This window comes from Monodelphis domestica, chromosome 4 (assembly GCF_027887165.1).
Source record: "Monodelphis domestica isolate mMonDom1 chromosome 4, mMonDom1.pri, whole genome shotgun sequence".
NCBI lineage: Eukaryota > Metazoa > Chordata > Mammalia > Didelphimorphia > Didelphidae > Monodelphis > Monodelphis domestica.
In genome coordinates this window covers 347,856,662-347,882,300 of record NC_077230.1, presented here as the reverse complement: position 1 = coordinate 347,882,300, position 25,639 = coordinate 347,856,662, and the positions used below count along the sequence as shown (strand labels likewise).

General features: G+C 35.8%; 1 protein-coding gene across 3 annotated transcripts in view; it reads right to left on the bottom strand.

The window, feature by feature from the left end:
* The window catches only part of FCHSD2 (FCH and double SH3 domains 2), a 347,367-nt gene that overhangs the window by 178,491 nt on the left and 143,237 nt on the right, over positions 1–25,639 (bottom strand). For 2 of the 3 annotated variants that reach the window (XM_056795012.1, XM_056795014.1), the window contains exons 4-5: positions 23,666–23,742; positions 6,514–6,658 (exon numbers count right to left, since the gene is read on the bottom strand). In XM_056795012.1, the coding sequence (XP_056650990.1) occupies positions 6,514–6,658; positions 23,666–23,742 (222 nt within the window). The remainder of the gene's footprint in view (positions 1–6,513; positions 6,659–23,665; positions 23,743–25,639) is intronic. The other variant, XM_056795013.1, reaches the window with a different exon arrangement.

Here is a 25,639-nt window from a genome sequence, read left to right as displayed (position 1 = left end):
TCACCAAGTATTTCCTGAACAATCATCATTGAGAAGCAGACAAAGCAAACATTAACTTCATTCCAGAGGCAAGGAAACAAAACTGACACAGAGAACCACCAGACCCACCCCTACTCCAAAGCCCAAGCTCTCTCTACCATGATCCCGAATAATAAAGTCTGAAGTAGAAAATATCTAAGCAGTCACTTGGGGGGAGATCAGACTCTACTCCTCGCTCTTCCACCACCTGTATCCCCGACCCAATTCTAGCTGTCACCTCTGTGTGAGTTCTCATCTTCTATTAGAACGTAAGTTCTTCTATGGGAGTAGAAACATAGAAGAAAAACATCTGCTTGATGACATGGTTCATTGGGGATATGACTGGGGATGTGATTCTAAATTATCATTCTAGTGCAAACATTAATAATATAGAAATAAGTCTTGATCAATGACACATGTAAAACCCAGTGGAATTGCTTACTGGCTATGGGAGGGGGGAATGAGAAGGGGAGGATGAATCATGTAACCATGGAAAAATACCCCAAAATAAATAAATAAATAAATGTTGAAAAAATAATGTAAGTTCTTTTGAGGATAGGATTTTCTTTTTAAAATAAAATATTTGTATCCCTAGCATGGAGCACAGTTTCAGGCATGTAAGAATCACCAATAAATGCTTTTTGAGTCATATGTCAATCATATGAAAACATTTATCCATCTATCAAATTCAATACCATCTATCAAAATCTATCAAAGCCAGGTCTTGGACATAGGAGGACCTTGGTTCAAATCTGACCATAGACCCTGAGCAAGTCACTTAACTCCAACTGCCTAGTCCTTACTGATCATCTGTCCTGGAACTGATACTTAGTATTAATGCTAATGCAGAAGGTAAGGAATTTTAAAAAGAAAGAAGAGAAAGAGACCTTCCTTCCATCAAAAAATAAATTGCTTTGGTTCTTTGAGCACATTATTTATTTATTTAATTTAGAATATTTATTTCATGGTTACATGATTCATGTTCTTTCCCTCCCCTTCTCCCACTCCCCTCCTGTAGTCAAAGAGCAATTCCATTGGGTTCTACATGTGTCACCAATCAAGACCTGTTTCCATATTATTAATAATTGCCCTAGGGTGATTGCTTAGAGTCTACATTCCCAATCATATCCCCATCGATTTATGTGATTAAGAAGTTGTTTCTTCTGTGTTTCTGCTTCCACAGTTCTTCCTCTGGATGTGGATATAGTTCTTTCTCATAAGTCCCTCAGAATTGTCCTTGATCAATGCATTGCTACTAATAGAGAAGTCCATTGCATTCAATTGTGCCACAATGTATCAGTCTCTGTCTATAATGTTCTCCTGGTTCTGCTCCTTTCACTCTGCATCAATTCCTGGAGGTCGTTCCAGTTTGCATGAAATTCCTCAGTTCATTATTCCTTTCAGCACCATAGTATTCCATCACCAACACATACCACAATTTGTTCAGCCATTCCCCAATTGATGGACACCCCCTCATTTTCCAATTTTTTTTGCCACCACAAAGAGTTTGGCTACAAATATCTTTGTACAAGTCTTTTCTCTTATGATCTCTTTGGGGTATAAACCCAGCAGTGGTATCACTGGATCAAAGGGCAGACAGTCTTTTAACATCCTTTGGGCATAGTTCCAAATTGCCTTCCAGAATGGTTGGATCAATTCACAACTCCACCAGTAGTGCATTAATGCCCCAATTTTTCCATATCCTCTCCAACATTTATTACTTTTCTTTGCAGTCATATAAGCCAATCTGCTAGGTATGAGGTGGTACCTCAGAGTTGTTTTGCTTTACTTTGCTTTGATTTCTCTAATTATAAGAGATTTAGAACACTTTTCATGTGTTTATTGATAGTTTTGATTTCTTTACCTGAAAATTGCCTATTCATGTCTTTTGCCCATTTATCAATTGGAGAATGACTTGATTTTTTGTACAATTGATTTAGTTCCTTTATATTTGAGAAATTAGACCTTTGTCAGAGGTTTTCGTTATAAAGATTTTTTCCCAATTTGTTGCTTCCCTTCTCATTTTGGTTGAGTTGATTTTGTTTGTACAAAACCTTTTTAATTTAATGTAATTGAAATTGTTTATTTTGCATTTTGTAATATTCTCTATCTCTTGTTTGGTCTGAAAATCTTTCCTTTCCCACAGGTCTGACAGGTATATTATTCTATGTTCACTTAATTTACTTATAGTTTCCTTCTTTATATTCAAGTCATTCACCCATTTTGAATTTATCTTGGTATAAGGTGTGAGATGTTTGATCTAAACCTAATCTCTACCATACTGTTTTCCAATTTTCCCAGTTTTTGTCAAGTAGTGCATTTTTATCCCCCAAAACCTTTGGTTTTATCGTTTACTGTCTTGCTGAGATCATTTACTTCAAGTCTATTCCATTGATCCATCCTTCTGTCTCTTAGTCAATACCATGTTGTTTTGATGACCATTGCTTTATAGTACAGTTTAAGATCTGTTACTGCTAGGCTCTTCTCCACATTTTTTTCATTAGTTCTCTTGATATTCTTGATCTTTTGTTCTTCCAAATGAACTGTTACAATTTTTTCTAATTCAGCAAAAAAAGTTTCTTGGTAGTTTGATAGATATGGTGCTGAATAATAATTTGGGTAGGATTGTAATTTTTATTATGTTAGCTCATCCCACCCATAAACAATGTTTTCCCAATTGTTTAGATCTAGTCTTAATTGTGTGGAAAGTGTTTTGTAGTTGTGTTCATGTAATTCTTAAGTTTGTCTTGGCAAATAGATTCCTAAACACTTTACATTGTCTAGGGTGATTTTAAATGGAATTTTTCTTTCTAACTCTTGCTGCTGAGTTGAGTTGGAAATATATAGAAACGCTGATGACTTATGTGGGTTTATTTTGTATCCTGCAACTTTGCTAAAGTTGTTGATTATTTCTACTAGCTCTTTAGTGGATTCTCTAGGATTCTTTAAGTAGACCATCATATCATCTGCAAAGAGTCATAGCTTGATCTCCTCATTGCCTATTTTAATCCCTTCGACTTCTTTTTCTTCTCTAATTGCTACTGCTTTTGTTTCTAGTACAATGTTAAATAATAGAGATGATAATGGGCATCCTTGTTTCACTCCTGATCTTATTGGAAAGGCTTTTAATTCATCCCCATTACAGATGATGCTTGCTTGCTGATGGTTTTAAATATATGCTGTTTATTATTTTTAAGAAAGGCCATTCTATTCTTATATTTCTAGTGTTTTCAATAGGAATGAGTGTTGTATTTTGTCAAAGGCTTTTTCTGCATCGATTGAGATAACCATGTGATTTTTATTGGTTTGGTTGTTGATATGGTGACAAACATTTTTACTAAATTTAAATATTTAAAACTATTTTAGGCAAAGTCTTGAGGAATCAATACTGATTTAAAACAAGACAAAACAAACAAAAAACCCCCACAGTATACTAATGGAAATTTAGAATCAGGAGAACAATTAATTGACAAGTATTTATTAAGCACCTATTATGTCCCAGGTACACTGTTAAAGGCTAGGAAAAGAAATCCCAAAGTGAGACAGTTCCTTCTCTAAAGGAGCTTATATTCTACTAAAATTTAGGTCTAACTTTGCCTTTGCTATTTACTACCAATATGACTTTGAGCAAGTCATTTCCCCTCGAGGCACTCGAAGGAGGGACTGGAAGACAGACACTGGAGGAGAGACTGGAAGACAGACATTCAGACTTGGATTGAAGACACTTGGCTGTGGATCTGGACCCCTGGAAGAGCTTGTGCAGGAGATCTCAGACTGCTTTTCTTTTAGATGGTGATCGTGGTGAGTGAAAGGCTGACTTAGTTCCTTGCCCTTTCTGGAGGTGTGAACCTCCAAGAAAGGCCCATCATCTTGAGACTCCTTTTCCCTGATTAGGACCTTAGAATTTCTACCTGGCTCAGAGGAAGCTGAAGTTTTCTCTCTCTCTCTTCCTTAATATCTTCCCTCTGTAAAGATGAATTTAGAGTTGTGACTTAATCTAGTTTTAAATGGTCGACAAATAAAATTCCCAAGTCAGTCTGGAAATTTATGGTAATTTAATTAATATAGAGGGAAGAAATTTAAGGAGAAGAGAGAGGGAGAGGAAAAAGAGTTAATTTAAACTGCTCTGGCTCAGGCTGAGCAAGGCAGGAGTTAATGGCCTTGGCTAAAGGGGCCTCCCTGAGCCCAAGGGTAAAGGAAGTCAGTCTTATCACTCACCATGAGACTGTCTCGAGGAAGCTGTCTGAGTGAGCTCCTCCAGGCTGAGTTCCAGGATTGAAGTGGCGCCCAGGCTGCTCACAGGAAGTGATCAGCCAGATTCAACTTTCCGGGGAAAGAGTTTTTGAGACACAAAAAAATCCCAAACATATAGAGCTTTCACCCTTGAGTCTCCACCTCTAAATTTTCACATCTACCAATCACATCAAAGGCTTTCTCCTGCACTACCCATACTTTTAGTTCTCACCTTCTTTGATTAGTTTATCTTTTGAGCTCCTTCACATTTCTTTGTGTGTTAACCTTTTGTTAGTTACTTGACCTTTTTGTGATTAATTTAACCTTTATAGTTACTTAACACCTTTTTGTATTAAGGCCTAAAAATAGACTTCGCTTAAAGTTCTAGCTTCACTATAAGGTGAGAACTAAGTACGTTCATTGTTCAATTAGGAGATTACAACTTTATATTCCCCTAAAGTATGTCTAAGAAGGGTGGAGTAATGTAAAGTATTACAAGACATTCCTGATTCTGTTAAAGAGAGTGTCTTCATTGTTACAATCAGGAGATAGCCAAATCAAACCTTCTAAAATACTGTCTGAGTAGGGTGGAGTAGTTTTAAAATTCACACCTCTATTGTAAAATAAACTACCATAAATTCCATTTTACTTTAGTAATTCATTATGGGATTTAGAAATTAAATCCCTGGTGACCACAAATTTAATATTCAGTCTCAACCATAAAAAAATTTAACACCAGCTGCCCCTCTAGATCACTCTTCTTGGCAAAAGATTCTATGATAGCTTCAAGACTTAAGATGATGTATGTGGATGGTGCTTAACAATACATCTTTTTTCCTATACAACTTTAAAAGCATCAAAAGAAAAAAGAAATAAAACCAGTTGACAATAAATTATCTTCCAAGGTGCCTATGACACAAAAACCAAAAAATATGCCCTATGATCTCTTGATTTAGATCAATATAGAGCCAAATCAACTGAATCAATGCCATCCTTGAAATGACCAATGGAAAGTCTCTGTGATCTTTAATAGACATAACCTCCCAAAATAAAAGAGCTAATAACAGCTAACATTAATAGTTTTAAGGTTTAAGGCTTGCAAAAATGCTTTCCATTTGCTCATAAAATATCTTATAAAATCAGGTGGCTCTCTGATGTTGGTGAAAGTTATTAAATCAGCTTAACTGTTAACATTAAATGTAGTAATGTGTAAGTAACACCTCTACCCAAATGAATTGGATAGTTTTTTTGAAGGATGCTATGAAACTATAGGTTGTGGGCCTGGAAGATGACATGACTCCTGATGGGCTCAGAAAATATGGAGGTATAATGCTGCCTACTTCAGGAGAAGCAGTAGAGAGAAGCAAACTCACACTTCTGAATAGCAAAGAAAATATCTCTTGGGAGTCAAAGGCATATGGGGAGGTGGCCCTCAATGTGTGCCTTACTTCCTGTGCTTGCAGTCCTACAGACTGCTAAGAGCAGATTCCCTTGGGCAGAATGTTCTTTTATTTGGGATCAGAGATCTCGCCACCTGTGGGAAAACTTCACCTAATCTTGTGTATTCTTTGGTATATTCTGATATTTATAACTTCCCCAATATATGTTGGTTGTTTAATTTGATCAACAGACCAGCTATTTATGATGACCTTTTGTGTAATCAGTGTATGGTGAAAGAGTGCTACATTGCTCCCTTTCTGAGAACACTTAAGGAAAGTGGCTTTTATTTTGGGCCCTAAAGTATTGTAACTCTAAACTACCAATATTTGAAATGCAACAGAAAGATATAATTCTGGCCCACCGCTCTGAGGGAGACTTTGTGGGAAGCCAGACAAAGGATATGGCCAGGTGCTTGATCCTTCTCTTATCCATCTCTAGGAGGGGCATGAGGTTCTCTGGACCAACATCTTTGAAAAATTCCCTTTCCCATTTATGTAGGTATGTAGCATCATAGTTCAGCATTCCCTCAACCAATCAAAGGTCAAGTCTCCTTCCATGTATTTAACATGAAACTTCACAGGATTGTCCAAAAGAAAAAACACCCAAACCCATACGAGTGGAGCTACTACTTATCATTAGAGGGTTTTCATTTAAATAGAAAAACAAAAACAGATTCAAATATAAACACAATAAAAAAGCAATGCAAAAAGTGTTTGTTCATAAGCTACTTATGATTTGATATCACATTGATTACAAACTCATTGATTTTTTAAAAAGCTATTCAAATATGGAGGGGGAAAAAAGTAGAAATAGAGATATTACCCTTTTTAACTGCTGTTCCTTTAAGTTTCTCACTGTCCTAGCAGGTTCCGAAATAAGGTTTTTATAGTTTTCACAGATATTAATTCGGGATTGGGCCACCTGCATAGTTCCCTCCAAAAATGACTTCCAAACAGGATACATGCTCCTAAAACCAAGACAGGGATATAAGAGTTAGTAAAAAAGAGAGTTAACTATTTCTTTACTTCACTGGATACTCAAGAGGAAATCATATGTTATCTGAAGCAAAACTTGCTTTCATCAGGTAAACTGATGAAAATAATCTTTATACTACATACATCATATGGTCATTATAAAGTGTTTTGAAAATATTAAATTCTTATAAAAATACCATAAAGCATTATTCACATCAGAATAAGATCAGAAATAATGATGTTCTGATTATAACTGCAACTTGTTGAGAGATAACATTATTTTATGGTTTGGCTACTATATTATATGATTCTATTTTCTAGTATGTCTTGAAAGTATACTGGAGTGATCAAGCTTAGAAAACATTGTGCATGAACCATATTATCATATGAACATGCCATACTGGAAGTACAACATATTCAAATTACAGACAATCAAATGTCCCTCACACAAACATAATACTGATCATTACTGCATCTTCCTTGCACGGACTTAGGTCCTAAGTTGTGAATATTAATGTACTGAAAAAGCATGGAGATCCCAAGAAACAAGTATTTCAGGTTGGCAAATGGAGCTGCTGCCTCTGTTAATTATATTATTGATTTAATTCAATTATTTATCAAGTGTCTCTGTTGCAAGGTGCTGGAGACACAAAGACAAAATGAAAAACAGTCCCTGTCCCTGGGAAGTTTACATTCAGTTGAGGCAATACAATCTTTTTGGGGAAAAAATGATTTCAAGAGGCATAGAAGAGTAACAACTAGGAACAAAAGGAAAGACTATTTCCATAAGAGATGTTATTGAGGCTGACTCCCAAAGAAAGCTAAGGATTTTACTGGGTAGAGGTAAGGAGGGAGAGCATTCTAAGCACAGAAGACATATAATAACTGCAAAGTGAAGAAAATATTTAGTTGGGCAGTCAGGATGGAATGTGGAGCTGATGGTTGTTAGACTCTTCTGCTACAAAGAAGGTTCTGCTTCAGAAGAAGGGGCAGTTTTGGGAGGAAGGGAAAGAAGAAAGAAAGGGAGGAAAGAAGGGAGGAAGGGAATAGTAGGGAGGAAGAAAGGAAACATTTACTAAGAGTCTATTTGACAGGCATTGCATTAAGTGTTTTACAAATTTTGTCTTATTTGATCATTATAACCATGCTGGAAAATAGGTGCTATTATTATTTCCATTTAACAGTTGAGGAAACAGAGGCAGGTAGACTTGTTCAGGGTCACAGAGCAAGTGTCTGAGGTCAGATTTGAACTCAGGTTTGACTACAAGCCTGGTGCTCTATCCACTGTACCACCTAGCTGTTGGAAGATGTGAGACTAAAAGTCAAGAGGGAGATTAAAACTTCACAAATAGATATGAGAATTGTCCGCATTTATTAATGAATACACGGGAACTGATGGGCTCACCAAGCAAAATAAATAGAAAAGGAGAAGGAAATGGGGCCCAGAACAAAGCTTTGGGGGTCTTTAGCAGGTATGATCTGGATGAAGATACAGCAAAGCAGACTAAAGAACAGTCAGGTAGAAGGAGAATCAGATGAAGGCAATGTCATGAAAACCTAGAGAGATAATAGTATCGAGGCGAAGATGGAGGTCAACAATATTGGTCTATAGATAGGTTAAGAAAGATGAAGACTGAGAACACACCATTAGATCTGGCAACTAAGAGATTTTTGGTTATTTTGAAGAGAGCTGTTTCAGTTGAATGAAGAGGTCAGTAGTCAGACAGCAGAGGTCTTAGAAGGGCCTAAAAGGGGAGGAAATGGGAGTCAGAAATTGTAGGTGGATTTCTTGAGATTCGCTATGAAAGGAAGAAAAGATAATGTCTGTTAACTAAAGCATATGGACAATGCCTGTCAGATATATGGGAAAGGAAGGAATTTAAGACCAAGCAGGAGATAGAAAACACTACAAAATGTAAAATGAATAATTTTGATTATATTAAATTTAAAAGTTTCTGTACAAACAAAACCAATGCAACCAAACTTAGAAGGGAAGCAACAAACTGGGAAAATTTTTTTATAACAAAAACCTCTGACAAAGGTCTAACTTCTCAAATTTATAAGGAGCTAAGTCAATTGTACCAAAAAATCAAGCCATTCCCCAATGGATAAATGGGCAAGGGACATGAATAGGCAATTTTCAGATAAAGAAATAAAAAATATCAATAAGCACATGAAAAAGTGTTCTAAATCTCTCATTGAGAAATGCAAATCAAAATAAGACTGAGGTATTACCTCACACCTAGCAGATTGGCCAATATGACAGTAATGGAAAATAATAAATGTTGGAGGGGTTGTGGCAAAATCAGGCACTAATGCATTGCCAGTGGAATTGTGAATCAATCCAGCACTCTGGAAGACAATCTGGAATTATGCACAAAGGGCTTTAAAAAATGCATATCCTTTGATCCAGCAATACCAGTACTGGGTTGTACCCCAAATAGATAATAAGGAAAAGTATTTGTACAAAAATATTCATAGCTGTGCTCTTGTGGTGGCAAAAATTTGGAAAATGAGAGGATGCCCCTTGATTAGGGAATGGCTGAACAATTTGTGGTATCTAATGGTGATGGAATACTATTGTGCTATAAGGAGTGATGAACTGGAGGATTTCTATATGAACTGGGAAGACCTCCAAGAACTGATGCAGAGTGAAATAAGCAGAACCAAAAGAATATTGTACACTGAAAGTAAAACATTGTGGAACTCTCCAATGTAATGGACTTTACTACTAGTAGCAATACAATAATCCAGGACATTCCTGAAGGATTTATGAGAAAGACTGCTATCCACATTGAGAGAAAGAACTATAGGAGTAGAAATAATGCAAAAGAAAAATTTGTGACTTATCAATTGTTTATATGTTTATATGGCTATATAATTTGGGGTTTCAGTTCTATGGTAAAAATGAATAATATGGAAATAGGTATCAAGTGATAACATTTGTGCAACCCAGTGAAATTGCTTATTGGCTCTGGGAGGTGGGGGGGGGAGAAGGGAGGGAAAGGAAAGGAAATGAGTTATGTAAATGTGGAAAAATATAAAAAAAAACAAAATTTAAATAAAAAATGAAATAAATTAGATAAGGAAACACAAGTTCCTTGAAAAATCAACAGTCCATGAATATCAAAGTTGTAAAAAGCATTGAAAAAAAAATTTATTTCAAGGGAAAAAAAAGTGAAGATTTTTTAAGGATAGGGGAGATATGAGTTAGCACCAGGAAAGAAGACATTCAATGGGAAATAACTGAAGATTATTGAGATACAGGAGTCAATCTGTTGGAGAAGACAGGATAGAACTATAGCAAAGATGAATGTAGAGAGGCTAGCTGTGGCAAGTAGAAGGGTTCTTCATTTGTGAGAGAAGACATTTGAGTGATATGAAGTGAGGGGAGAGGAGGGAATGCTTAGTGAACAACCTAAATTTAATTATTAATGACTATATTGAATCTGAGCATTCAAATGTCCAAATCTACTCTACTGTACATATTGTTTAGACCAAGGGATTCAAACACATAGGCCACATATAGCCCATACTACTTTTGAGTGCACTCCAAGCCAGATTAAAATGTAATTAGGAAATATTTAACTAAATAATAAAAATACGATAAAATACTGATGTTATATTTTAAAACAACCAATATGTGGCCCACAGGTATCCTTATGTGGATTGTACATTGTGGCCCCTGTTTCTATTTGAGTTCAACATCACAAATTTAGACCATATCTCTATCTTTTCCACAAGAATATAAAGAATGGAAAAGGAGACTGGTGGTGGGGAGGGGAGGGGTAGGGAGATAAGCCAAGATGGAGAAAAAAAGGCAAGGATCTGTCTGATCTCTTCCGATTACCCTCCAAATAACTAATATAACACCTGGAAATAAATTCTGGAGTGGCAGAAGCCACAAAAATGAAACTACTTCTCATCCCAAGTCTTAGGAGATATTCAGGAAAAGTCTGTCACATCAAGGAGGGAGTGGAGCACAGACCAGCACATCAAAGACAGGCCCTGCTTCTGCAAGCCAGCAGCATTCCTTAGACAAGGCAGAATGAGTTGTTTAAAGAGCTCTCAGTCTACAGACAGTATGTATTTTAATTTAAAATCTAAGAATTTTTGAATTTTTTATTTGAGATTGTATTTTTATAAAAATCCAAGAATTTTGATTTTTTGTTTAAGATTGTACTTTTATAAAAATTCAAGATTTTGATTTTGTTCGAGAAAAGATCTTCAAGAAAGAAGCTTGAAACTTTTATATCCAGAGAATGAACTGTTGCAGAAAGATGCCGGAAAACTTACACTTCATCAAGAAGATCAAGAATGAACTTTGCATATGATTGATTGAACTGAACTTTGATTGAACATTTATTGTAAATGTACACATTTATGCCAAAAGGGACTGCCCCTAATTTGGCTTTCTGCCAACGCGCCTAGCAAAACATTGGCTTTGCTTTCTTTTCTTTTCTATTTCCTCCCTCACTATTCTAATTTCTCTTAGAAAATTGAATATTGTGTATATCTATAGTTAGAAGTGCATTTAGAACTACAAAATGATTATGTTAAATGATCAATGGGAAGACTAGTCTCCCAATGATCATCAGGGGGGATTGTAAACCTTAAAATGTCCCAGACCCTACTTTATAAGATTGGATTAAGACCATTCCCCATTTGGGCAGTGAACTCTACTTAAAGCAGGAATGTGAGAATTCTACTTTACCTACTTGGGTCTGCCCTAGGGGAAGATAAAGTTGTAAACTCTTTTCTGAACAATGAAAAGTACTTAAAACCCATACTTTTCTTAAACTAAGTACCTATAAAGGTCAAGCAACTTGTGAATTTACAAGGAACAAAGAACTGGAAAACTTACTCAGAGCTTTCCTGGTGTGAATTACTCAAAAATCCACACCTTCTTAGGTGTGGACTAAGAATGGGCGGTCCTTTAGAAACATCTACAGTGATTGGTAGATGTAAGGACTTCGGGGAGGTGACAGAGGAAATTTTGCCCTTAAAAATAAGAGCTCAGGGAAGAGCTAAAAAGTCATTCTGAAACATTCAGATTGGAGAGACTCATTCTGAGGAGACTGATTCTGAAACATTCAGATGAAGGAGGGAGCTGGTGAAAGCAGCTGAGATGCTGCTGGCCTGGTGTCATTAGAAATCCTTACTTAGACAGATCTTATGGTGAGTTATAAAAAAACTGACTGATTTCTCTTTTAAGACTCAGGTCTAGGCCATATTGGCTTGAGGCCCTTCATACTTATTCCTTTCTCTGTCTCTCTCTTTCTTTGATTACTCATTGTATTGTTAATTAAAATCTCTACAAAACCCAATTGACTTAGGTATTTGAATAATTGGGAATAATTCCCTGGCGACCACCTTATATTTGATTTTAAAACCCAAGACACTGTAGTGAAACATATTTCTGCGGTCAAATTTACTCACCCTCTCTTATATCTATCACAATTTATATCTTCCACTATTTTAATCACTACAGTTTAAGACATCAACCATTTTAAATCTCACAAGTAAGAGGGTTGGACACTTGTCTAGGAGGAGATTACAAGGGTCCCTCTGCTGGCGGTGGGTACTAGACTCTGTTGCATTGCCCAATCCCAGGATAAGGAGAAGTATTAGCATATCAGTATTTGTGGCTGTAAGGGAGGAAGGAACCCTGTTCACAATTCTCAGGTGGAAAAGTGTGTTTATGGTTGTTTACAGACCATAGCATAGGACTGTAGAGGAGTAAACACACTTCTCCTTTAATCATATCACCTTGGAAGAACTGAAAATTTATACTCAGAACTAGATCAGATAACAGATGGACAAAAACCCTGAAGCTTGGGACACTGCCCCCTTCATTGAAGGAACAGAGTCCAACTTTAATAGTTTTTGAAGATAAAAGGCTAGAGAAATGAGCAAACAACAACAAAAAGAAATTCAACATAAAGTTATTTTAGTGGCAGGAAAGACTAAAACACAAATTTAGAAGAAAGCAACAAAGTTAATGCAGTTGTATCAAAAGCCTTCAAGAAAAATGTGCATTGGTCTTAAATCCAAAAGTAATTCCTAGAACAGCTTAAAAGGATATTAAAAACCAAAAAAGCAAGATAGAAGAAAAATTGGGGAAATAAATGAGAGTTATGCACAAAAATCATGGAAAAAGAGTTGAAAGCATAATAAAGGAGGCACAAAAATCCACTGATGAGAACAATTCTTTATAAAGCAGAATTGGTCAAACAGAGAAAGATGTATAAAAATTCAGGGAAGGGAAAACTCCTGAAAAAGTAGAATTGGCCAAATAAAAAAGGAGATACAAAAACAGACTGAAGAAAATAATTCCTTAAAAATTAGAACTGGGTAAGTGGAAGTTAATGACTTCATGAGATATTAAAAAACAATAAAACAAAATCAAAAGAATGAAAAATAGAAGAAAATATGAAACATCTCACTGGAAAATGACTTGGCAAATAGATGGAAAATTGGGGGAGATGGTGGTAAGAAGCAAAACACTTTTGAAGATGGATAGAATGAAAGGAGAGAAAGCAGGATAAGAAAAGGGAGAAAAATAGGATCAAGGGTAATATACAGTAATCATAAGAGTGAAAAAAATATTGCAAGTACCTATTAGATTGTCTTTTATACTAAAAAGGAAAATGACAAATTGAAGAGGAAGTAAGAAAATTGAGACATTGTGATGAACTGCTTCAACTACTCAAGATAGCAATTTGGAACGAATCTTACTGGGCTATAAAACTGCACATGCTCTTTGACCCTGCAATACCATTACTAGGTCTATATTCCATAAATATAAAAAACAAAAAGGAAAAGGATCTATATAGACAAGAACTTTTATAAGCACCTCTTTTTTGTAGTGGTAAAGAATGGGAAAATGAAGGAATGACCATTAATTGGAAAATGGCTAAACAAGTATGATTGTAATGGAATATAACAAATTAGGAGAAAGAATTGAGAAAAATCTGGAAAGACTTACACAAACTGATGCACAGTGAAATTAGAACCATTATACATAATAATAGCAATATTGTATGATGAACACCTCTGAATGATTTAGCAATAGTAATATAACGATCCAAGACAATCCAAAAGAACACATGATGAAAAATGCCATCTGCATTGAGAGAAAGAACTGATGGAGTCTGAACCCAGACCAAAGCATATTATATTTTACGATCATTTTGAAATTTCTTTTTGTCCACAAAAGGACCAATATGGAAAAATGTTTTACATGATCACACATATAGAATCTATATCAGATTGTATACTACCTCAGTGAAGGTGGGAATATGGAGGGAAAAGGAGAATTTGGGAGTTAAAAATTGAAAATAACAACAAAAAACAAATGTTAAGGATTGTTTTTACATGTAAATGATGGAAAATAAAATATTATCAAACTTTTGCTGTCTCCTTATTTTGGCTAACTTTACTAGAAACTTTAGAAGCTTTGACAAGAATTAGCTTATTAAGAAAAATGACTATTATGAAAGTACAAATTGCCAATGATAGCATAGTTTTGTACTCACATTCTTCAAAATCTTAATTTTAAGTTTTGAGATTACTAGGTTCAATAATAGCTGAACTAAAGGTTAAAAAATGTTTTTGTTGCACATTAAAATAATTTTTTTTTCAGCAAGTAGACTTCATTAACAAAATAATCTCATTCTGGTAAAAAGCCTCAAATATCTTAACAGACTAATCTCTAACAGTGTGATAAATAAAATTCTGCTATATTAAAAAAAAGAACAGCTAGAATGCATTTGGTAGGTAATATAGTGAAGTTAGTCAGAACAACATAAATTTGAAGTCTGCTTATTAACATATTTTCTAGCTATGTGACCCCTAGAGAAGTCCCATAATCTATAGGTCTCAATTTCCCAATTTTTATTTTATTTTTGAAAATTATTTATTAATTAAAAACAAACAAACAACAATCTTATCTTCTGTCTAAGAATCAATACTGTGTATTGGTTCTAAGGCAGAAGAGCAATAAGGGCTAGGCAATGGGGGTTAAGTGACTTGCCCATGATCACACAGTTAGGAAGTATCTGAGATCAAATTTGGACCTAGGACTTCCAGTCTCTAGGGCCGGGCTCTCAAACCACTAATCCACCTAACTGCCCCAAATTCCTCATTTTTTAAGTAGGAACAATAATAGCACCTACATCAGAGTGAAACTGTGAGAAATGAATGAGATAATATATAAAAAGTGCTTTGTGAATACTAAAATATCAAATAAATGTTAGTTATAAGAGGCAACAGAATATAAGTGGAGAAAGTTCAAATGCTGGCTGTGACACTTCCTAGCTATGTGATCATGGACAAGCCATTGAACCCCTCTGAGCCTCTGTTTCCTCTCCTATAAAATGAAAGGCTTAACCCAAAGAGATTATAAGGAAAAATACTTGTACAAAAATATTCATAGCCACGCTCTTTGTGGTAGCAAAAAATTGGAAAATGGGGGGTGAACAAATTGTGGTATCTGTTGGTGATGAAATACTATTGTGCTGAAAGGAATAATAAACTGGACGAATTCCATGTGAACTCCAGGAAGTGATGCAGAGTGGAAGGAGCAGAACCCGGAGAACAGTGTATCAGAGACTGATACACGTGGCACAATTGAATGTAATGGATTTCTCTACTAGCAGCAAAGAAATGATCCAGGAAAATCCAGTGGAACTTAGGAGAAAGAAAGTTATCCATATCCAGAGAAAGAACTGTGGGAACAGAAATACATTTGAAAAATATATGATTGATCAAGTAATGTGATGGGGATATGTTTGGGGTTTTGATGTTAAAGGGTCGCTATATTACAAACATGAATAACATGGAAATAGGTTTTGAACAATGATACATGTATAACTCAATGGGACTGTTTGTCAGCTTTGGGAGGGGGGGAGAAGCAGGGGGAATCATGAATCATGTAACTATGGAAAATATTCTAAATTAAAAAAAAAAAAGAAAAAACATAAAATGAAAGGCTTGGTCTTTATCACATCCAAGATGTATTAGAGCTCTGAATATGTAATTCTATGAAGACTGTCTCAGTATCTCAAGCATAAATTTCCTGACCTACCAATCTAGTGAGTCTAGCAGAAAGGAAATGGGACTGATGTGGTACAATCTGTTCTGGAGGAAACAATGCTAGCCCTCTATCATCACCACTTCCTTTTCCAAATGGTCATCAGTGATATTCCTCTAACAACACATTGGATAATTTTGCTAGGAATTGACTCAATGGTCAATGGTTTGTAGACTTGTTCCCCCCCTTCCCTTTTTTGAAAATTTTACTCTTTTGAAACTCTGGAGTACCTTAACCATTCTATACAATCTTTCATTCAAATGTTTTCACCATTAATATCTTTTGCTTTAACACCATCTTCATTTCTGAATTTATCTCTTTCTCTTCTGCCCAGACATCCATCATTATAACAAAGAATAAAGGGGAGGAGGGAAAAATGACATTTAGCAAAACAACATATTTATCAACTCTAAAAGTACATGGAATGTTCCACATCTATAGCCCCATATCTCTGCAAGAAGAGTGAGAATATATATTTTCTCATCTCTTTCATACCCAAGTTTGGTGTTTATAATTATGCAATTTTCAGTTTCAGATTTTTTTCTTTTTATTTATCTTATAGTCATTGCATACACTATATTCCACCTGATTCGGTGTAATGAACTCTTATTGATTCACATTTACCTTTATGTGTTCCTATAGTCTTCATTCTCATTGTTTCTTAGATAACAGTAATATTCAACAACACATGTTTATTGTTGAATTGTTCTCAAATGATGGACATCTGTACTGTTTCTAGTTCTTTGTTACTATGGAAAGTGCTGCTTCTAAATATTTTGGGGGTATTTGAGATCTTTCTGACTAACCTTGGAATCTCTGCTTAGTGGTGAAATCTTCATATGAAAGAGTATAGACATTTTGGTAACATTTTACATGTATAATTCCAAATATTTGCCAGAATGGATGAACTAAATTAGTTTACTTATAGTCAATAGACAATCAACATACCTATTTTCCTGAAACCCCTCCAACAATGGCTCTTTCCATCTTTTGACAATTCTTAAAAATTGCCAATTTGCTGGGTAGGAAGTTAAACTAGAGTTGTTTGGAACTATATTTCATTTATTATGAGTGATTTGGAATAATAACTATTCATATGTTTTTTTGATATTTTGCAATTATTCTTTGGAAAACAATTTGATCATTTGGCTACTTACCCCTCTCAATGGATATTGTCATTATATATTTGTGATCTCCATAGATCTTACTTATTAGATCCCTGCCAAAAATATTTTGATACAAATACTCTTTCCAATCAACCCTTTCCTTTCTTACCCTAATTGTTTGATAGTTAATTTGATAATTAATTTGTTTTGATTTTGTTTGTGCAAAAGCTTTTGAGTTTCAGAAAGTTCTTTATCTAACTTCATTGTCTCTATTTATTGTTTGGTTAAAAACGACTCCTCTTCTCAATCTTCCACACTTAGGCATCACTGAATATTCACCTTCACTATTCAGGCTGTAAATTTATGGTAAACTGATTGCAACATATGATGTGAGACTGGCCTAAACCTAATTTTTGTCAAACATATTTCCTAAATGCCCCTTCCCAAGTAGATTTTTTTAAATAGGGAGTTCTCTGGGGTAATTTATGTTCTCACTTATTGAATATTGGGTTGCTGAATACTGTTGTTTTAGATTCTTGCTTTTCTAGTCTGTTCCATTTATTTACCTTATACTTAAAAAAAAAAAGTATCAAATAGCTGCAGTGGCTCAGTGGATAGAGAATTAGGCCTGTAGAGGTCCTGCTTTTAAATCTGGCCTCAGACACTTCCTGGGTGTGTGACTTTGGGTAAGTCATTTAATCCCAAAGAAATTACTTTTCTTCTGCCTTGGAACAGACGTATCAAATAGCTTTGATGATTGCTGTTATATAAAATGATTTGAAAAGTGAATGTGCTATTCCCACTTCATTGATACTTTATTTTGTTTAAGATACTTGATCCTTTGCCTCTCTACATGAATTTTCTTATTTATCTAGCTCTATAAAGTATTCTTTTAGTATACTGATTGACATAAGGTAGTATCTTCATTTTTATTATGTTGAATGCAACTATGAAGAATGAATATCCCTCTATTATTTATTTTTAAATAAGCATTTTGTAACTGCAGTAATTTATATGTCTTCAGTGGGCCTTAATAGATTGACTCTAAGATTATTTTAAGTTTTTTTGAATGAGGAACTCTACAATCTTTCTATGTTTACCAATCATGCCGTAGCAATCACTTCTGTCTGTTTATTTCAGTACTTAGATGTAGTTTATCTGGACCTGGTGACTTTTAGGGATTATTTCATCCTCTGCATTCATCTGCCTAATGTCTGGCACAATGTCTCGTGTAAAAATGGAGATCTGAACCCCAGACTTCAATCTCCAGAAGACCTTGTTCTAGTTCCCAAGATGCCCTCTAATCTCACTGAGATTCCCACCTGGGTGAGAGCAAAATTTCTATTTAAACTGGCTGTAAACCCTACTGAGTTCTCTCTTCCTGCTTCTGCTTCCAAAGACATGTGTCTCTCAAGATGTAGTGTAAATGAAATTGAATGGGCCTTTTGGCCCTCCTAGGCATGTGCTTTCTTATTTTGTATTTTCTTTATTTTTTAATCTTTAATAAACCTCATAAAAATATAATACTTTTATTACTAGAAACTAAATTTTAATCTTAACACTGGTAAACAGTAGGCAGTTAATAAACACTTGCTGAATAACTAATTAATCAAGGTAAATATATGCTTTATGATTATCTATTTTATTTTACCTATTAAAAGGTAGTGTGGTATGGTGGATAGTCATTCAAAGTTCACTTCTGACACTGTGTGACCATCTGTTGGTGACTTAAGCTCTCTGAGCTTCAACTGTAAAGTGAGGACAATACCTACAACCTACCCCACAGTGTTCTCTTTAGGATCAAATCATCACTAAAACATGTTACAGAAACTTTCAAGCACTTTGCAAATGCCAGTCATTATTATTTGTAAAATGAACTGGAAAAGGAAATGGCAAACTGCTCCAGTGAGTAACATTGCCTAGAAAACTCCAAAGGGTTCATGAAGAGTCAAACATGACCAAATGACTCAAAAATGACAACAAAATTTTCTTGGTTGTCAATTCCCTATTATTTATTTTTATTCTATATCATATTGAATAATATCATTCTACTTGGAATAAAAATCAGATACTCAAATTGTATCTGTGATCCTCATAATTTAGATATTCTCTCAAACAATTCAGATTGCAATATCCTTTTCAAATGAGACTCTTGATTATATCTTTCCATACCTTCATTCCAGGTATTCACTCAATGCGCTGAACGCCTTCTTCATTTTCCACTTACATTGTGAGGGTGCACTATGACTATTTATTCCTCTACCCCTGTCAAATGACTAATTCATATCATCTTCCTATCATTTTTTGATGACATATTTTACTTCTGTCCTTTATCCAACCTCTTCACTGGTTATATTTGTAATCTGCAAAAATATATGTGTTTCTCCATTGCCCTCTATGTAATTCTAGTTTTTAATTCCTTTAGAAATTTGTATTCTGTGTCTCATTATCATCAAGCAGCACCAACACAACTATGGCATTAAAATGAGATATTAAAAAGCAAAAATAGAAGCAAAAGAAAAGAATTAAGTAATCTTCCTTTTCTGCTATAATAATGCCATTCACACAAAGCAGTGGTCTTAACCCCTTTTTGATCCTATTTTTTTCCTTCAACATTATTTAAAGGAAAAAAAGATTCCTTTTTGTTCTTAATTTTTTTAACTAGTATCAGTTAAATCTAAACTTTTGTCTTCCTGATATAACATTTTTCCTATGGGATCACCAAGAAAATGTTAATCAATGGGATTCTATGTATCTTCTTCCAAAAAATCTTCCAAAACTACTTTCCTCAAATTTATGGTAAATGTCAAACTGTGCACTTTATCTAATTCTAAGACAGAGTAGTCATTCTCTACTTCCTGATAATCCCACTCCTCATCAAGATTCCTATAATTTCCATCCTAGGAACTAAGCAACTCCTTAATGAGGAGAATGAAATCCAGAGCAGAGGCTCCTCTCTTTGGTTCCATCAACTTTTGAAATGACTGAGGATGAAATTAGCATTAAGACCAGAAATTATGAGCCACTCTGTTTTTGGCAAAAGGAATATTCCAATAAATGATCAGATAATTGAAATTCCCCTATCACTACTTTATCAAGTCTTTGTGCCAAGACTGTAAATCTGTTTCCTAAATCTTTCACCTATTTCATTTTTCCCATTCATTTAGTTCATAGTAAATTTCAAAGACTTCCACCATGCTTGACTTCTTCTACACCATCTCTACTCACAAGAGTAGATCTTCATAATATATATTGCTCTTCTGCCTATCTCCCTCTTTCCCCTTTCCCTATCCTGTTGTTTTTTAATAAGGTATTCTCTTTCAGAGCTATATCCCAGCATCTGGACCCATTCTACCAAGTTTCAGTGATACCTAATTGGTTAAATTTGCTCCTTCGTGTTATCATCTCTAGTTTGCCTTGCTTGTTACAGCCCCACTTTGTGTATTTGCACAGATATCTGAGGCCAGGAGTTTTGTTTCTTGTGAATTTCTAGGGGCCTCTACCACTATTCTTCCAACAACGTAGGCTACTTTTTTGGGATTCTGATGTGTTGGATGGGTCTAGGCAAATTTCTCCCTCAGTTTTCCTTTCTGTGTTAAAATCCTTTGGATTTAGCTTGGCAAGATTCTAAGCAAAGCCATTCTTACTGGATCTTCCTAGGTATACTCCCTCCCTGGACAACAGCCTTTCATTCCTATATTTAAGTCATTTAGATTTAGAAACTGACTTATCAGGTAATTATTTCATACCTTTGTATAGTGGCAGTTGTTAAAGCTTGGAATCAACATAGTAGATATAAAAAGATAAAAACCAATTGGTCTCTACTTCCACGGAGTTAGAAGGCAGTGAGGCATAATGGGGGTCTGACCAATAGATTCTCAGGGCATATGCAATACTTTGCCTAGGGCTGTGAAAGAGGCCAGGGTATGAGTTTCTGGAAAAGTGTGATGAGATGAAACTGAAAGGCCCTCCTCTCCAATCCAGTTCATGGGTGGGCATTCTGACTGTTTCTAGTCCCCTTACCATGGGACGAAGAACTTTCCCTTTGGCATCTGAGCCAGAGCTGAAAATGTTTCCAAAAAGTACTAAGTGGCCCGGGCATCTCCTCTTCCTTGTCCAGCTGTATTCAAATGAGAGAGATATGCTGTAAACCTCTGGATAAGGAGAGACCTTGGGCTCCCCCACTACTCAAGCCAGAGTCCACGTGCATCCCATGAAAACAGGCCCCTGTTCTGTGTATTTTTTCTTTCCTACTTATATTAATTAATAACTAACATTTATGTAGCACTTTACTATGTGCCAGGCACAATGCCAAATGCTTTACAATTATTATCTGATTTGATCTTTACAACAAGTCTTCCAAGTAGGTGCTATCATTATCTCCATGTTACGGATGAAGAAACTGAGGCAAACAGGATAAGGGACTTGCCCAGGGTCACAGAGGTAGCTGGATTTGAACTCATCTTCCTGACTCCAAGAATGGGGCTCTATCCACTGTGTCACTTTGCTGCCTCTACGAAGATAAAGGAGTTTTGGAGATGGTTATAAGCTTTGAAACTTCAAAAAGCTGGGATAGTGAACAGTCTATGTCTGGAAAATGGGGACCATGCCAGGATTTGAGGGATGCCAGACAGCTGATGTGTGAAGCCCTGAGAGACCGATCTGACCTAGCAGAGATTAAAGGCAGCTAAAAGGGAGCTACAGCAATTCTACCATCAGCGAGATTGTATTCAGGAGTCAATTTTGGTACAAGCAAATGCTACATCGAAGCTGCTTTAAGTTTGAACCCTCTTTCCCACTAGACTGACAGAATTTAGAGAATAGTATGTCCCAGATATCAGGAGATGTCTGTGTGTCTGTTCTTACTAAATCTTCACAGTTAATATTCCTTCATAAAAGAGCATCAATAACCTGATGGTGCGGTTTGAAAGAACACACTAGAATGTGACTTTAATAGCAACAGAGAAGAATCATCCCAATCTCTCTAGAACCCAGAGAGGGAGGTACAGCTAGGGACTCAGTCAGCAAGAGTTGGAATGAAAAGTACACAGCTTAAAAGAGTTACAGAGGGACTAGGACATGGACATAAATAACTATGATCAAACAAAGGACTCAACAAGAACAAGGAGCAGTCAGTCAACAAGCATCTGTTAACTGTTTACTCTGCATCAGCACTGTGGTAAGCATTCCATAGTAGAAAAAGTGAAATAAGAAATTTCCAGGAGAGATAATTTTCAGCCTTGGAGAAATCAGGGAAGACTCTATGAAAGAGAAAGCACCTGAGCTGGGCCTTAAAGGGAGTTAATTTTAGTTGATGGAGATAAGATATAAATAGCTTTAGGGTAAGAGATAGAGATCCTTATATTCCAGGCATAGGAGGAAGGCCTGTGTGAATGTGTAGAGTGAAGGCTCAAATATATGCAGTGCAAATGAACTAAAGTATGAACATAGTACACAAAGGACCACAGAAGAAAATAGGGCTAGAAAAGTAGGCTGGAGCAAATTCTAAAGGGCTCTGAGTTCCAGGCTAGGCAATTTTTTATACTACAGAATAGATGGTCTCCAAATGTTTTAGATACTCGTCAGCAGTAAAAATTGAATTTTGGGCATGTATCTTAAATACGTATATATTCACTTATTCATAATTTACATACAAGTACTATAGTAATAATAATTCTATATATTATAAAATCCCCATAAAAGTAGACAAAAAAGATGAGATAGAGATGAAATAACATTTGATCTTAGAGATAAAAGGGAACCACTGGCATCTACTAAATATGGGATTAACGCAGTCAAACTTACACTTTAGGAAAATTACTTTGACATCTGTGTGGATGGGAAAGAGCAGAGATTTGAAGCAGGGAGATAACTTAAGACTTCATTACAACAATTCAGGAGAGAGGTGGGGATGATCTGAACTAGATATTAACTTAAATTTTCTTGACTCCTGGCCTATCACTCTATCCACTGCCCTACTTAGGCCTGAGTCCAAATCTAGCCTCTGACATCTTGTCACTGTGTGAACTTGGGCTATTTCTGAGAAACAGGAAGAAGGCCATTTTGGCTGGATTAAAAGTGTGGAATAATGCTGGAAAAATAATTTGGGAACCAGGTTGTGAAGGGCTTTAAATACTAAATAGAAGAGTTTGTTTTAGATCCTAAAGGCAGTAGGGAGTTTATTGATAAGTGACTGACTAGTCAGACCCATACTTGAGGAAAATCACTGGCAGGTGTATCTGGGATAAACAGGAGGTGGGAGAAGCTGAAAGCAAGAGTCCAATGCAATAATCCAGATAAGAGGAGATGAAAGCCTGAGTTAATGTGGTGGCTCTGTGAGGAGAGGGAAGGGGTCAAGTTTCATATATATCCTAGAAGTAATAATGAAAAGATAAAAGCAACTGATTGAAATATATGGGGTAAAGGATAAGTAAAACACCAAGGGTTTGAACCTGGGAGATTCTGAAATGCCACAGAGTGGAATCATTGAAGTTCTAGGAGTGAATGATACAACTAAGGGAGAACATATAAAGTGATGAGATTACTAAATCTTTGGGTGCTCCTGGATGACTTGACCTTTCTTTCCCAGACCCTATTTCATGTTGTGGAAGAATCTACCCAATTTCAGTACACCTCCAGTGATTGGTTTTAGCTACAAAGATTTTTCAAAAGCTATATAATTTTAACGTCATTCAGTAAAGGTTCTATTTTTCCTCTGGGATCTAAAATGTCAGGTTGTGAAATGGAAAACAAAAAAAGTTGCCATTTAAAAAAAATATCAAGACCCACTGCTGAATTACCTGTAATCATTCCGCTCATCGGCTTTTATTCCAGGCCAATCTTTCTTCAGGTACTGACTAGCCAATTTCTGGATGCCCTATTGACAAAGGAGGGAAGATATTTTTCAATGTAAGTATGAGTTCATAAAGGAAGCTATTTCTTAGTAACAAATTCCTCCCCTATATGCTCTTTGTTCTTCCACAAACCAAATTTAATTTTGCTAATTTTGGTACCTAATTTCAGAATCAAATTTAGAATAATCTGCTGTGAAAGCAGGACCACAATAGTCACATTCCATTCCCTTCCAGCTCTTGTTTCATTTTTCAGCAACAGAGTGAGTTTAAGGCTTAGAGATTTTAGGTTTTATGAAGCTGCTTGATTTGATTCTTAATTCAGGAATCCACTGAATCAGCAAAGCTGGCTCTCTCATAGGCATTTCCTAATAGGATCAGAGATTTAGAGCTAGAGGGGGCTTTGGAGGTCATTTAGTCCAACCCCCTCTCTGACAGATAAGAATGAGTGACAGTTTCCATTTAGATAGCACTTGAAGGTTTACAATGATGCTATGAATTAATATAAAGATCGCAGATTTTATGGAGGGGAAAACTGAGGTTCAGAGACATAAGGTAACCCATCTTAATCATATACCTAATAGTAGGAGAGTTAGCATTGAAACTGAGATTTGCCCCTATGAAACCTGTATGTTCCAGTCAAACTCTTTCCTCCTGGGGTGAAAAGACAAATTATCCAGGGCCAAGGGTTAAGTCTAGTAAACTCAATTTCCCCCCTAACATGCTTCCAATCACTAATTAAATTTAAATAGTACTAAAAGGGATCTTAGAGACCACCAAATCTAATTCTGTATTTGAAAACAGAACCACAAAAAGTTGCAGGTAGGCTTTAAGTGATGTCAGTGGTGGAATTGGCTTTTCCAATTCCAATCTAGGGTTTAAACATTACTTATAGCATTGGATACCTAGGACTATTTAGGGCTGTTTGACATGAAGAATTCCTCTGAAAGATTCAGTGTCTCTTAGGACAGGACTAGCAGTGAGTGCTACTCACATTGATGAAGCCTGATGTCTATCCCCTATTCCCCAACCTTACCATCCTAGCTCAGGTCTGTTTGGTTCTCACAGCCTACAAAACTGGCATTCTTGTTGCTAGCCTCTCCCTCTCCAAAGGACACTCTTGGATCCAGTCAAAAAGACGCTTCCCTTGAGCCTGTGTTTAACCACATCATTTTTCTGCTCAAAAATATTCATTAGCTCCTTCCAAGATAAAACAGGGAAGTCCTTATTTCAGGTCTTTCACAGCCTAGCTCCTACCTGCCCTTCTAGCCTTCCTTTATTTTTCTCTTTCAAAGGCTCCATGCTCCAGTCTAGCTGAACCACGAGCAGTTTCCCAAACTCCAGCTAAGTGCTTGGCTCTTGCAAATCCCCACAGGCTGTCTGTCTCCCAGAGCTAACATTCTAACTGTTAAATAATCTTATCTTCTTTTAAGACTCAGCCAGCTGTGGGGGTCATATCCTTTAGGAAGCTTTTTAGAAAATTCTTTCTTTCTCCCCAAGTCACATGGTCTAGGATTTATCTTTTGCCCTCATGGCATTCCATTTTGTTTCATACTTAGTGCTTATACGTGCTGTATCTCCTCTATTAGGCTGTAATCACCCTGAGAGTATCAACTGCATAATTTTTCATCTTTTTATCCCAGAACATAGAAAAGTACATAAATTAATAATATTATGTTTTTATACAATGCTTTAAGGCTTACAAAGTACTTTCCAACAACTCTATGAGGTAGGGTAGTAGAACTATTAAATCTGTTTCAGAGATAGAAAAATTGAGGTCAGATCACATAACTAGTATCAGAACTAATATCGCAACCAACGGGGCCTGACTCCAATTAAATATTCGTTCTGATATACTCGGTGAAATCTAATGAAATAGTAGCTCCTATTTTCATAATGCCTTAGAATTTAGTGCTTCGTTCA